Source organism: Arachis hypogaea, chromosome 4 (assembly GCF_003086295.3).
Source record: "Arachis hypogaea cultivar Tifrunner chromosome 4, arahy.Tifrunner.gnm2.J5K5, whole genome shotgun sequence".
Taxonomy (NCBI): domain Eukaryota; kingdom Viridiplantae; phylum Streptophyta; class Magnoliopsida; order Fabales; family Fabaceae; genus Arachis; species Arachis hypogaea.
In genome coordinates this window covers 2620125-2636199 of record NC_092039.1, presented here as the reverse complement: position 1 = coordinate 2636199, position 16075 = coordinate 2620125, and the positions used below count along the sequence as shown (strand labels likewise).

The 16075-nt window shown below is 36.8% G+C and overlaps 1 protein-coding gene across 1 annotated transcript; it reads right to left on the bottom strand.

Moving 5' to 3' along the window:
- Nucleotides 1-7650: 7650 nt before the first annotated feature.
- On the bottom strand, nt 7651-8115 carry LOC140184519 (uncharacterized). The gene has a single exon (XM_072236285.1). The coding sequence runs from the start codon at nt 8113-8115 to the stop codon at nt 7651-7653; it is 465 nt and encodes a 154-aa protein (XP_072092386.1).
- Nucleotides 8116-16075: the final 7960 nt, after the last annotated feature.

Genomic DNA, 16075 nt, shown 5'->3' with positions numbered 1-16075 from the left:
CAATCCTTGCAATGTGTTGGTTGGTCCATCGCCAACAATCCCTTGTCCAAGAACATGATTGAGTCCATGCTACCTTTGGCAAGGAAGAATGTTAATAACCTCCAATTAACATTCCTTCCTTAACACCCCATAGGTAAGCTTCGGAATTAAACCTGCCTCTAAAAGGCAAAAATTTTCTTGAACTCACTTAGCTATTATCAATGTACGGTGTGAAATCATTGCAACAATTTACTCATGTATAATTAGTTACAAACTGAATTAATTACTCGTGACTTATTAAAAAGAATGAGAAGATTTTTGGGTTGTTACAAATGGAAATAGGAGGTGTTCCGTCTCGAAGGCGCCGAGGTCTGTGACTCGTCCGAGCACCTGGATCGTTGACCGAGCTGGGCGGCATCCAGATATCACGAAGTGACAATAACCTCAGCTCTCTGGAACACAGCGGCGGGAGCACCTGTAAAAAGGACTCCGACGCTCAAGTGAGAATGTGAATAGGGACAGTGAGAAAATAAAATGAATAAATCAGTGTGTGTTCTGAAGAACCTGACTCTAAGGTTCTACCCGACCTAGCTTTATAGGCGAGTGGAGTGTTGATTTTGATGAGCTTCTCCGATATTCCTGGTGGGAGTTGTTGTTAATATCTTTGACCTACGTAGGATCAGGAGTGGTATTTGATTAGTGTAGTCCGTTTGTGGATAACGGTGATATTATTTGTTTCTGGGTTAATAGGTCAGATTAGGGTTAGGCATGTAGGCTCCGTATATGAGGGTAAGTTCCGAGTACAAAGGTGGATTCCGATTATGAGGGTAAATTCCGAGAATGAGGGGTACACGTCATAGCCCCCAAGGTCGTCTGTCGTTGTGCAGGACGGCGGGCGAGCTTTGATGTGTTTTTAATTTGCACGTGGGTCTTTTAGGTCTTTCTTGGTCGTTTTTGAATAGATTTTTTGTTGAGAAGATTTTTTTGACTTTGTCTTTGTGAAACGTGTAGCGTTTAATTTGTTGTCTTGTCGTTTGGGTTTTCCACGTTCCTTAGTGGGTATGAGTTGCTTTATCCACTAAGATAGTGGGCTTCGTAGTAATATCCTTCATTTGTTTTGGAAATCGTAACTCCACTGTTTCAACTTCTTGTGGCTTAACTCCATAATGTCTTCGAAAGGTTAGTATTTCTGACCATCCTTTGTTACTGTTTATTGCTTTATCCATGGCGGGAGAGAAAGGGAAAGAGAAATTGAAGGCAGTTGAAGATAAGAAAGATGATCCTTACCATTGGGTTCATGATGACGTGAGAACCCGTTCGTCTTCTTTCACGAGTGTCAAGTCTGTGGTTGATTTGAGGGTTTCAAATTTCGTGAGGGCTGGGTCTGGTATTGCCATCGAGTTTCTTCCTTGTTCTAGCAGTGACAAAGTGTGTGAGAGGAGAGGTGATTGGGGATACTTTTACATGTATACTCCTTGTTTAGTTGAACTTGGTGTCAGGTTCCCATTTTCTTCTTTTGAGTGTGACGTTCTAACTCAACTCAATTGTGCACCGTCGCAACTACATCCCAACTCATGGGCTTTTCTTCGCGCCTTTGAGTGTTTGATGGATTGTCTTTCTTTCCCTTGTTCCTTGCCTTTGTTCTTTTCTTTGTTCCAGGCTAAAGGGGTTCAAAAGGGTTTGTGGGTCTGTCTTAGTAGCTTCCTGGGTCGTTCTTTATTCCTTCTTTGCAAGTCTTCTTTCAAAAATTTTAAATCTTTCTTCATTAAAATTAGGTCGGCTGAGACTGAGTACCCGTTTTACTTGGACGACGAGCTTATTGAAAGATTTCCGCTGTATTGGTGTTCCGAACCTAGCCAGATTCTTGAGGCCTCGGAGCGGAGTGAGGAAGAAGATTCGTATTTAGATTTTTTGGTTGAGTGTTTTGCCTCTGGGGAGTGTTTATCTATCCCTGAACTTTTATCTTTGTATGATTCTGGTGATGTTGAGGGTTTAAAGGCTTATATAGGTACTTTGTTTTGGTTGTGTGTTTTTTGTATTGTGGTTTTTTGTTGCTTTTTCTGATATTGATGGTTTCTTGTAGGAGGTCGAGTCCCTTTATTGGATCCTAACAAGTTTCAGTCTTTCCTAAATAAGAAGAAGGAAAAAGGGGGTGGTGGCTCTGGTGATCGAAAGGATGCTGGAGAGCAAGCTTTCTCTTCTGTTGCCCATCCCACATCTTCGTTCAAAAGGAAAAGGGATGATGTGTCCTTAGAGGTTATCTCTGAGGGTGGTCAGGAAGCTGTTGGTGGTGGGGAGCTTGCTTTTGATCGGCAGAAGAAACTTCACGGCTTTATTGCTGGTTCTAGTTCTCATTCCCTCTGGAGCGAGCAGTTTTGCCGAGCTATCTGATAGGGCGTCGCAGTATCCTGGTGATATGCTTATGACTCGCCGAATTGGTATGGAGGCGCTTGGCAAGTTCGTTCAGGTAATTTCTTGTTTGTTGCTTTAGTTTCGTTTGTTTTTCTCAACGTTATTTTTTACCATGGGAGGGTGTTTGTAGGTTGTCGCTTCTCGTTTGCTTTGTGTTGGCCGTACTGCCGAGCTCATTGGTGCTGAGCAGCAGGAGGTAGTGGATAAAGCTGCTGATTTGGAGAGGTCGCAAAAAGCGAGAAATGCCGAGTTGGAAAAATTATTGAAGGAAAAAGAGGACGTTGCTATTAATGCTGTTGCTAAGGCTAAGGAGGCTGAGGAGGATGTGATCCGCTTGAGAGATCAGATTCGTCTGTTGCAAACCGATGTGAACGAGAATGATGTTGCTAAAGGTGAGCTCACAGCCCGAGTTCATGAGCTAGAAGAAAATAGAATGGAAATGTTTTCTTATGGATTCGATCGTGCTGTGAGCCAGATTGCTTTGCTGGCGCCAGAGTTTGATAAGGATCGGTTGGGCGTGACTAAGATAGTGGTCGGCGGTAAATTAGTTGTTGATGGTACTGTAGAGGAGCATGGCGAGAATGTTCCTCCTTCGTAGTTGTAATTGCCAAATATTTCTATTTTGTTTGTTTGTTATGATTTGGATATTTTGACTTTGAACTCGCTGGGTATTTGCCGACCTTTGCTTTGTCGGTTAGACTTTTGATGCTAGTATTGTTTGCTTTTTTATGGATTGAGATAGTGGCTTTTCGCGTTTTGTTTTATGTGCGTCCGGCCTCATTAAAACCCACCTTAGGCAAAAACCCTCTTTTTTGGGAAAAAGGCCTTAAGGGGGAAAAAGAGTACCTTCATTCGCTTGTTGTACAAGTTAAGATGTGTACATCTTTAAGGAGGAAATGTTCCAATTTCCTGGGATTGGATTGCCTTGTAATGTTTGAAGCTTATAAGCCCCCATTCCGATTACTTTCGATACTCGGAACGGTCCTTCCCAGTTTGCGGCGAGCTTACCATGCGAAAGAGGTCGTCCAGCCTCTTCCGTTCTTCGGAGAACTAGGTCGCCCTCCTTGAATATCCTCGGAATAACCTTTTTATTGTGCTTCTTCTCCGCTAGTTGCTTCTGGGCTCTTTGTTTGATGGCAACGATCTCCCTATCCTCCTCGGCCAAGTCAAGTTCGGCATTTCTAGCTCGTATGTTACGTTGTTCGTCGTATAGTTCGGTTCTCAACGTAGGGATCTCGATTTCTACAGGGATTAGTGTTTCTGAACCATAGACTAATCTGAAGGGTGTCTCGCCCGTGGTGTTTTGTACTGTGGTGTTGTAGCTCCATAATATCTCTGGGATTAGTTCGGCCCATTCGCCTTTCGCATTATCGAGCTTTTTCTTTATTGCCTGCAATACAACTCGGTTAGCAACTTCGGCCTGCCCATTGGTTTGTGGGTGTTCGACCGAGCTAAAATGATGCTGAATGTTAAATTTTTTTTTAGAAAAGAGCTGAGTTTATTATCTGTAAATTGTCTACCATTGTCTGATATTACTTCCTTTGGTATTCCAAATCGGCATATTATGTTTTTCCATATAAAAGATCGTACCTTTTCGGCTGTTATTCTTGCTAAGGGTTGTGCCTTTATCAATTTTGAGAAGTAGTCTATTGATACTAGAAGAAATTTTACCTGTCCTAGCGCTATTGGGAATGGGCCGAGGATATCGAGCCCCCATTTGTGAAAAGGCCAGCTTACCTCCATGCTGTGCAATACCTCGGCCAGCTTTGTGGAAATGACTTCGTGTTTTTGGCATTTGTCACGTGCTTTGACTTTGGCAATGCAATCTCTCTTCATGGTCGGCCAGTAGTATCCTGTTCGGGCTATCTTTGCGGCTAGAGCTCGTCCTCCTATGTGGTTTCCGCATACACCTTCATGTACTTCGTCCATCACCTCTCTTGCTTCATCGTTATTTAAGCATTTTAGCAATGGTTGTGAGAAACCGCGCCTATATAGCTCCCCTGCTACTTTTGTATAGAAGCTTGCTTTACGTTTGAACTGTTGATGGTTAAGCTCATCCCTAGGTATGTTTCCTGTATTTATATACTCCAAAAAAGGTGTTCTCCAATCGTGGAGGTGGTTAATGTTTTCTATGTATAATAGTTCAATGCTTGGTTTTGTGAGTGTAAGTTGTGATAATACAGATGTTTGTGTATCTGCCCTAGTGGCAGCGAGTTTGGATAGTATGCATGCCCTAACATTTTGTTCTCTATGCACATGTAGTATATTAAACGAGCTAAATTTTGAAATGAGATCTTTTGCTTTGAGCCAATATTGCTCTAGCAAAGGATCTTTTACCTGGAATTCTCCTCGGATCTGTTGGACCACCAGGAGGGAGTCGCAGTGTGCTGTCAGACTTTGTACTTGGTGGTCTAGGGCGAGCTTAAGTCCTGCGATGAGGGCCTCATACTCAGCCTGGTTGTTGCTTGCCGAGAAGTGGAAATGGAGGGCTTGTTCGGCTACTACTTCGTCTCCTTCTTTCAGAATTATGCCGGCTCCACTTCCTTCTCGACTTGACGCTCCATCTACGTGTAACTCCCATGTTCTGTTATGCTCGTCAAGTGTTAGTTCGGTGATGAAATCGGCGAGGACCTATGCTTTGAGGGCCGATCTAGGTTGAAATTGAATGTCGAATTTCGAGAGTTCGATTGACCATTTGGTCATGCGGCCGGCCAGTTCTAGTTTTGTCAATATTTGCCTTAGTGGATGGTTTGTCCTTACTATTATTGTGTGGCTTTGGAAGTAGTGTCTTAGTCTTCTTGCCGTGGTCACAAGTGTTAGGGCTAGCTGCTCTATCTTCGGATACCATTGTTCCGTTGGTTGCATGACTCTGCTGATGAAGTATACTGGCTGTTGTGTCTTTCCTGTCTCAACGAAAAGCACCGAGCTTATAGAGTGGTTGGAGATGGACAAATATAAATATAGGGGTTTGCCGATTATAGGCCTTTGTAGCACAGGTGGTGATGATAAGATAGATTTAAGCTCGTCGAAAGCCCTCTCACATTCTGTTGTCCATTGGAATTTTCTATTCTTTAAGATCGTCTGGAAGAACAGGTAAGATCGGTTTGATACTGCTGGCAAAAATCGAGAAAGTGTGGCTACCCTCCCTGCTAATTGTTGTACCTCTTTCATTGTTTTAGGGCTTGTCATGTTTAGTATTGCTTCACATTTTTCCGGGTTTGCTTCAATTCCTCGTGAGCTTAACATAAATCCGAGGAATTTACCCCCTTGAACTCCAAAGGCACATTTTTCTGGATTGAGTCTCATATTGTATGATTGGATCTGTTTGAATATTTCCTTGAGGTCGTTGCAGTGTGATCGTTCCTGGGTAGTCTTGGCTACCATATCGTCGACATAAATTTCTATGTTTCGACCTATTTGGTGTCGGAATACTTTGTCCATTAGCCGTTGGTAAGTTACACCTGCATTCTTCAGACCAAATGGCATGACTCTATAACAGAAATTACCATGTTCAGTTATAAATGCAGTCTTGCTTTGGTCTCCTGGATGCATAAGGATCTGGTTGTAGCCAGAGTATGCATCCATGAAGCTCAAGCTTTTGAAACCTGATGCATTGTCTACGAGTTTATCGATGCATGGCAAAGGGTAAGCGTCTTTAGGGCATGCTTTGTTTAGATCTGTAAAATCGACACACATGCGCCATTTACCTGAGTTTTTTCTTACCATTACCACGTTTGAGAGCCAGGTGGTGAAGCGGATTTCTCTGATGAAGTTAGCTTTAAGGAGCTTCTCTGTCTCTTCTAAAGCTGCCCTTGATTTTTCCTCCCCGAGGTTTCTCTTCTTCTGAGCTATAGGTCGGCTTGTCCTATTAGTGGCCAGTTTGTGGCAGATTACGTCTGGGCTTATGCCGAGTATATCCGCCGGGGTCCAGGCGAATAGATCAGCATTGGCTTGTAATAATCTTATTAGTTCCGACCTCTGTTGTCCTTGTAGTGCTTGACCGATATACGTTACCTGTTCCGGTGTTTGGGTTAGTTGAATCTTCTGGAGCTCATTTGCCGGCTGAGGTCTCTCTTGGGTGTCCCCTCGAGGATCAAGCTCGGCCAGGGACAATACCTCTGTGCCCTGTATTGATTGTACTTCACGTTGTTGTTGACTTGTGTCCGATCTTTTTAGGCTTGCATTGTAGCATTGCCGAGCTTGTTGGCAGTCGGAATGTATTCTCGCTATCTTGCCGCCTTGTGCCTGAAACTTAACACAAAGATGATAAGTAGATATGACTGCTTTGAACATGTTCAGAGCAGGTCTTCCGAGAATAATATTGTAGGGGCTAGGACAGTTAACTATTAGGTAATGTATATCTAAAGTTTTTGATAACGAGTCGTTTCCCATTGTGGTCTTAAGCCAAATATAACCCTTGATTGGCACTCTTTCTCCAGAGAATCCTACTAATTCTCCGGATGAGGGTTGTATTAGTTTCTCAGATAAGTTCATTTTTGAAAAGGTAGAGTAAAAGAGCACGTCTGCACTACTACCTGGGTCCAAGAGGACTTTTCTTACCAGAAGGTCGCCTGTTTGGACGGAGATCACCACTGGATCATCTGTGTTGGGGGTGGCCGAGTATATGTCAGTTTGGTTGAAAGTGATCTCTAAGTCATGCGCGTCTTTGTTGTTTGGCGGCATTGTTCCTTCGATTGCTAGCATTGCTCTGTAGCTTCGCTTTCGTGCCGAAGTTGTTTGGCCGCCTCCTGCGAATCCTCCGGATATGCAGTTTATAACCCCTTTAGGTGGGTTGTTATTTGACCATTTGTTGGTATCTTTGCTTGCCGAGGCTTGCTGTCGTTCCTCTTTGTTTCTGTCGCTCTCTCTGTACTTCCGTCCTTCGATGTATTTATCCAGGAGGCCCTGCCGATCTAACATTTCCAGGAGATCCTTGGCTATCACACACTCGTCGGTTGTGTGACCATATTTTTGGTGGAAGGCACAATATTTGTTTTTGTCGACGAATCGTTGATCTTGGTAACTTCCGGCTCTTGCTGGTGGTTTTATAATCTTTGCGTTGAGTATTTCTTTGATTATCCTTTCCCTCTTTGTGTTGAAGTTGGTGTAGTTGTCGAATTTAGGGGTGAGTTTGAATGGTTTACCGAGGTCTTTAGTACCTCCTGATCTGGGTGTTTTGTCGTCCTCTCTTCTTGGTCTCCTTTCGGTTTTGTTAGCCTCCCGGAGCTCTTCAATCTCCATTTGTCCTGCTGCTCTTTCTCAGAATTCTTCTAGTGTCTTTGGTTTTGTAACTGCGATTATATCTCTGAACTTTCCAGGTCGGAGACCGGCTTTGAGAGCATGTAGGTGAACGGCAGGGTTGAGATCAGGTATTTCCATGGTGGCATCTGCGAATCTGGTCATGTAATCCTTCAGGCTCTCCTGTGGGCCTTGACGGATGGTGCTGAGATAGTCTGATCCATGTACATAGATTCGCACCGCTGCAAAGTAGTCGATGAAGGATCTTGCTAGTTCCTCGAAGGAAGCGATTGAGCCTGCAGATAATTTTGAAAACCAAAGCAAAGCAGCTCCGTCAAGGTAAGTAGGAAAAGCTCTACAAAGTACAGGATCGTTATTAGGTCTGTTAAAAAACAACATAGATTGAAATTTTTTTATGTGAGCCCGGGGGTCACCAATCCCCTTATACGGCTCAAGAGAGGAAGGAAGTGTGAAATGCTTCGGCATTTGATAATTAGTGATCTCCTCAGAGAAGGGGTTGTCCAAAGTCAGCTTCTCCTAGGTGGATTGACACCTATTAAGTCGGTGCCGCCTTGGGTCGAGCCCTTGGAGTTGCTCTCCTCTCATTTGTTGTTCTGGGTCGATAGTTCTGCTAGCCTCTTGACTTCCGCTTGTAGTTCGGACATCTGAGTCATAAGCTCAGCCTGACTGAGTTGATGAACTCCATTGTCAGCCATGTCAGAAGGTCGATGAACCCTGCGTAAAAGAAGAAAACAAAATATAACGTGGGAATAAGGTGGGGTTAGATGTCGTGCCCCACGGTGGGCGCCAAATGTTCCGTCTCGAAGGCGCCGAGGTCTGTGACTCGTCCGAGCACCTGGATCATTGACCGAGCTGGGCAGCGTCCATATATCACGAAGTGACGATAACCTCAGCTCTCTGGAACACAGCGGCGGGAGCACTTGCAAAAAGGACTCCGACGCTCAAGTGAGAATGTGAATAGTGACAGTGAGAAAATAAAATGAATAAATCAGTGTGTATTTTGAAGAACCTGACTCTAAGGTTCTACCCGACCTAGCTTTATAGGCGAGTGGAGTGTTGATTTTGATGAGCTTCTCCGATATTCCTAGTGGGAGTTGTTGTTAATATCTTTGACCAACGTAGGATCAGGAGTGGTATTTAATTAGTATAGTCCGTTTGTGGATAACGGTGATATTATTTGTTTTCGGGTTAATAGGTCAGATTAGGGTTAGGCATGTAGGCTCCGTATATGAGGGTAAGTTCCGAGTACGAAGGTGGATTCCGATTATGAGGGTAAGTTCCGAGTATGAGGGGTACACGTCAGGAGGTAATGAAGAGAAGTGATTCTTATTGTTGTTGTGTGGTGATAGTGGTAGTGGTGGTGGAAGTAAAGGTGGGAATGGGAGGATGATGATTAGATAGAGTTGCCAAGTCATCAGTTATACTTGATGGCAAGGATCAAATTAAAAAATTTGGGACTAAAACTTAAATAAATAAATTGAAAGCTTGAAAACAAAAAAAAAAAACACTAATTGTAGGACTAAAAACTTAAATAATCTCATATATGTGTTTTACGCTTAGTTAAACAATCAGCTCTTTATTGAAAGATAGTTTTGAAAGAAAATTTAGCAAGGTCATGCATCATTTAACATTTGAGAATGTAAAGGTATTGAATTGCTTTTATAAAAACGTAAAATTGTACAATGACAAAGTTTATAAGAATAAACTGTATTTTATTCATAAAAAAAATTAAATAAAGTATTTCATAACTATATTATACTTTGTGATATTTATGTATTTAAAAAAAATCATTTGGGTGAGGGTTTCGACTTGCTTGTCGGTACGGTTATTTATTTCACGTTTTCACCTGAAGGGTATTTGCAAGGGATTTCAATACTTAAGTTAGTAAGAATTTTAATAAGATTATGTGAGAATTGGACTCCAAAAAATACTTATTTAATGAGGTATTTATAGAGTAGTGATGTAAAATTTAATCATTTTTTTAAGTAAAAAAGCTTAATACAATAATGTGGAGCAAAAGAAAAGAAAAAAAAAACTTATAACGTTAAAAATAACAACCCCTAGTCATTTCTGGCATTGTCATCAACAACCATAGGATTTACCACCAATCCATTCATTGTAACTTGTAAAGGATTTGTTAATAATATCTATCACACTTAAACCTTAATTTTTGAAAATTCTATTATTTCTTTCTAACCAAATTGTCCAGATGACTGCAAAAAAATCAACCAACAACCGCTTCCATTCTATCTTTCTCGTTGATATATCCGTCCAACTTTCATAGTGTTGTTTGAGTGTACTTGAAATAGTCCATATCCTTCCAAAAGAGAACAACCAAGCACACCACACCTACCAAATGAGCTCATAACTAATGAACGAGTGAAAAGAAGTTTCAATAGACTTATGATATAAAACACACATGTTATCATTCTGGTCAATAATACCTAATTTACACAATCTTTTCCTTATATTCACCCTACCAACCAGTGTAAACCAAGTAAATAACTCAATCCTTGGTGGGACGCATCCTCTCCAAATAGTACTAGTGAAACTATAACTTGTGATATTTGTCGGAAGTACCTCTACCTGTAATACTTTTTTTTTATCAAATTTTCGGACTACTCTGTCCTCTCTCTCAATTGTCAGTTCCATTGATTGCAGGATCGCATGAAGTTGGTTTGTTAGTTTCAACTCCTATTGAAATAACTATAGCCACTGAAAATTTCAAATCCACTCTAACCTATTTCAAAACTGACAATCTCCTATGATAGATCCTTAAAAATTTGAGACCAAAAAATTTTTTGTAGAAATTACTTTTAAAACACCACAAAATAAACAATTATTCTTTTAAAAATGAATTTTTTTAAAATGACTCTTGAAGATTATGGATGGTTACTTTTTTGCAGAGTGAAAAGTTAGTTCTCATGTTCATAGTAATTACTATTTAGGAGTGATAATTGAAATAGTAGAAGAGCGTTTAATTTACTCTTTAAATCGGATCAGATACAAATCTTAGAGACTCATATCTAACTAGTTCGATCCAAGGTAGACAAAACCTTTTGTAATGGACCTAGCATTATTAGGCTGATTTTAACTGATCTAATTTTTAATGTAATTTATATACCAAAATGAAATGGATTGGACTTATATTATGTAAGCTCAGATACGAATAAATCTTTTGATATATTAATATTGGCCATGATTATGTGAGAATTGGAGTTCCTTGTTTGCCCAAGCTAGTTAGAAGGTGGCTAGATTTGTGTTGGAATTTACTAAAAGTAGCCTATAAGTTAGCTGAATTGGTATAAATTAAGTCATCTAGATAGATTTATTTTTTATTTCAGTCTCTCTTTAACATTTGTTTTTATTTAGTTTATTACTTTATTATATATTTTTATGTTGTTATTATTTTTAATAGGTGTAAATTAAATTATAAAACTATTTTATTTTACTCATTTTTACTATTTATCTTTTTATTCCAAAATTATAATAAAATTCAAACATACTCAAAATCAAAGTTATCAAATTCGAACTGAAATTCGGTCATTAGTTCGAATTGGATTATTATTTGAATTAGTCAAATAATTAATCCGGTCAAACTTAGTTAAATATAATAAAATTCAGTCAAATTTATTTAAAATTGGTTAAACTGATTCGGTCAAACTTGATCAAGCTCAATTAAACTAAAAAAATATTATTTTTTATACATAATTTTTTTATTAGATGTTTTATGTAAATAAAATAAAATTATATTTATAAATTTAAAAATAATATTTTATTAACTATAATATATTTTCTATTTCTATGATTGTTATTTTTTTCTATAAATATTTAAATAGTATAATAAATATAAATTTATAAATACTTGAAGAGTTATAATAAATATAAACTAATTGATGAGTTACTAAAATTTAAAATTAATAATTAATTGAATATAAAATAAAATTACTAAAAAAGATATTTATTATGAAAATAAAAAAATTAAATTAAATTTTATATAATTATTTAGTTATGAATGGATTAATCGGTTCAACTTGTAATCTATTAGTTGAATCAATAATTTGGTAGCAGTATGATCAATTCGATTACCGATTTGATTCTGATAACTATGCTCCTAACATTTAAATTATCCTAATATTGATACTACAACCCAAATAGTGGTGCACATGGGTCGGGCTCAACATGGTTCAATTAGATTTGGATCTCTAATATCTCACTGAATTTATTTTAACCCGACCTTAAATTGATCTAAAATAAATCAAATTAAATTGGATTGACCAGATATAAAATTAGAAGGTACAAATTTATAAATTTTATATAATATATTAATACAAATTTAACTTTTAAAATTAAATTTAATAAATGTTAAATCATATTTATACCAAAATAAATTATTTTAAAGTTAAAACAATATCATATGATATAAAAAGTGTAACATCTTACCATACAGAATTTTACGTTTAAGTTCATAAATTAAAGGTGGCGAGATATTAGGGTCTTTAAAAATAAGACTGCATACATATGCATATATGAAAAGAAATTTAACTAAGATCCTTAAAAAAAAATTAAACAAAACAATCAGAACTCGCATCACACACGAATCGCAAGAAAGCGAAACATAAAAAAGAAGTGAACACAGCTTTAGTTGTGTGAGGACTAAACTAGTAGTTAACTCCATATTAAACAAATGACTAAATTTATATACACAGAGACATCGTTAAAAAATTTAAAAATGTCATTTTTAGTAATTTAAATTTAATTATGTATTAAAAAAATAAATTTATTAGTATGTTATGGTGGAAAAATTATTGAAATCCATGATGGACATGAATCATATTTAGCAACAATTGTGTTAGCAAATTATATTTAATGAATTTTGTGTACAATTTTAAAAATTTACTATTCTGTCATTATTTATGTATTAAAGAATACTATTAAATTTACAAATAAACAGTGATAAGATATATCATGATTTGTGTATTTTTGTAAAATAATTATCCTCTCATAATTTACGTATTAAAATATAGTATAAAATTCTTAGTAAATCATGGTAGAGTAACAAGATTTAGGAATAAAAATATTATTATCTATATATAAATTATTAAAGAGAAGGTATAAATAATGAATTTTGAGTTACGATAATTTAATAATTATAATCTTTTTTAATATTAAAATAGTCAAATATATTTTTTTTGGACACAATAGAATAAAAAAAATCTAATATCATTAGATAATAAATTTAAATCTTCATATAAGTATCAAAGCAATGAATTAATTTTTTTCTTTTTTTTTTAAACCTAAAGTTAAAAATATATGGATTGAAATCAATTCAAAGTTTATAAATTAGATTCAGTGAAGCCATTAAAAAAATAAATATTTTTTTTGTTATTAAATCTATTAGACGTACATTTTTCGTTCGAATTTTGTGTTTTTAAAAAATTAGATATCGAACAAGTATTTTAAAATATTTAAATAAAAATGTTATCAAAGTTGTATTTTTAAGTTTTTCAAAAGACAAATTAAAAGTAAAAGAGTTGATTTTGAAGAAAAATTAGCAAAAAGAGTTCAATATTTTAATTGTAATGTTAATATTTGAAAATTAAATTTCATTTTGATATATATTATTTACTTATTTTATATAATATTATTTTTACTAAGGTAGCTGCTGAATATATTTATAATTTTTTACTAAAAAACTGAATGATTTGTTAATAAATATAAAACTAAATGTGCTAGGATATGTTGCTAATGGTGTGTATTATAAGAATGGCATAAAAATTTAATTCTCAATGTAACAAATAGTGGCTCACGCTCCATTGCTAGCCAAGCCAGGAATTTAGAAACTTGTTAGAATAAATTAATTTTCAATAACCCAGATCATCCATATTGAATCACCAAAAATATAACATAATGCGGAAGCGTACCTGAATTCATAAACATAAATTATGATTGGAAGAGTTTGGATCTTGTGGTTCTTTCGATCTTCCTCAACCAAAGCCTTCTGTATTCCTAGGCGGCTGAACTGTAACTCTTTTGATGGGGAAAGAGCAACAAAGGCGGCTTTGGTATATTGGGGACCGAAACCCTGAAAGTCTATTTATATTTGAGCATGGCACCCATTAAACCCTTAAGCCCAAATAAAATAGTATCTAAAACCCAAAAGATAATATATCTAAAATCCAAAAAGATAATTATCTAAGGAACAAAAGATAATATCCGGTTTTATTCTCATTTAATTCCAAATCAAAAGTAATAATGACTTATTCAATTAGCATTTATAACAATAAATGAGATCATCATTATATAAGTCATTTAATTTGAAATAGCATCATTTGTGATTATAATTGATATATGTATTGCCCACAAATAAGTTAGGAAATCAAATAATTTCCTAACAATCTCCCACTTGGGCTATACATATATTCTTTCTTGACATAATCACATTTTATAAACTTTATGCGCGCATCTGAATGCTATTTCTTTCATTACTTTAACAATCTGGTCCGTCTCATACATTAGATATGGAACTACCGCAGCTTTTATCACATTAAATGCCGTGACTAAACCACGCCAATCACCATCCTAATATACTTAATGACATAGATCAAATTTGGATGAGTAATATGGAAATTACATGCCAAGTGATCTCATGCATGTCTATTTCCAGCTGGTCCAATTTTATTGAGATCAAACACAATACAAATATTGCAAAATGAACATTTCATATAACATGAAATAAACCATCAACTTAATTCTGCAGAAAAATAACTCAATATCTGTCATAGGACATATAGCATGAAATAAACTCCCACTAAACCAAGGCATCATAAATATTGACACCCATCCGAGCAGTGTGCTCATGAAAAACTTTAGGGTTCAATCCCTTGGTAATGGGTCTGCTAGCATATACTCTGTTTCCATATGTCCTATGGAAATCTGTTTTTTTTTTCTTAAACTTTCTCCTTGACAACTAAGAAGCTTGATGTCTGTATGCTTCGACTTTGTCAAGCTCTTATTGTTATTGGAGTATAGTACTTACTGACTTGTTGTCACAAAATATCTTTAATGGCCCTTTCAATGTCATCTACTATATGAAGCTTAGTGACAAAGTTTCGCAACCATATGCCATGAAATCGGAATCAGAGTACCTAATGATCTCCAAATTTTCTGATCTCCGATAAATAAGCATGTAATCCTTTGTTCTCTTTAGATAACGCATTATGCGTTTAACAGCCATCCAATGATCCATATCCGGATTGCTCAAGTATCTACCTAACACTCCCACTATAAATGATATATCAGGATGTATGTAGACTTGAGCATATATTAAATTCCCTAGTGCTAATGCATAAGGTTTATCATGCATTGCTGTCCTCTCAAGATCATTTTCAGGGCATTGTTTGAGACTGATCTTGTCTCCTTTAGTTACGGGTGTGTCCATTGGTCTACAACTTTCCATGCCATATCTACTTAAAATCTTATCGATATAGTTCTTTTGTGATAATCCAAGAATACCTTGAGAACGATCTCTTAGTATCTCGATTCCTAATACAAAAGAGGCAACACCAAGATCTTTCATTTCGAATTTGTCCGATAGAAATTTCTTAGTTTCATGCAACAAGCCTATATCGTTACTAGCAAGTAGAATGTCATCAACATATAAGACCAAAAGGATGTATTTACTCCCACTGAACTTGCGGTATACACATTCATCTATAATATTTACCTCAAAATCATATGAGGTAATGACTTGATTAAACTTGTGATACCATTTAACAGGAAGCTTGTTTGAGATCATAGATGGATCTTCTCTTTTCTCTATTAGATCTCCTTAATGACACTTCTTGAGGTTGTTGAGCTTGCTGTATGGATTGGGATTGAGGAGGATTCTCATTATTTTTTCTGTGCTGTAGCAGTATCTTGAGCAACAACGATATTCTCATTGTTCTCTTGTACTGTAACTGGATCTACAGTAGGATTCTCATTGTGCTTTTGTACTATAACTGTGTCTTGAACAATAATAGGTACAAAGACCTGATCATTGTCAGTTACAGAATCCTCATCAAAAGCAACATTTCTAATATCTCCTTCCCCAAACTCAACATCCTCAAGAAATCTCGTATTTCCTGTTTCAAAATAGACCTTGATGCAGGATTGTAAAACTTGTACCCCCGTGAACACTCGCGTAACCAACAAAGTAGCAACTAATTGTCCTGCAGTCCAATTTTCTTTCATGCGGCCTATAAGGTCGCGCCTCAGCTGGACATCCCCAAATATACAAATGCTTTATACTGGGCCTTTTTCCCAGTTCAAATTTCATATGGGGTTTTGTTAACTGCTTTGCTTGGCACCCTATTAAGGATATACACTGCGGTCTTTTAAGGCTTCTCCCCAGAGTGATTCAGGCAAGGAAGAATGACTAATC

Coding starts and splice junctions, on each gene's coding strand:
- LOC140184519 (XM_072236285.1), bottom strand. CDS start 8,115: ATGCCGAAGCATTTCACACTTCCTTCCTCTCTTGAGCCGTATAAGGGG.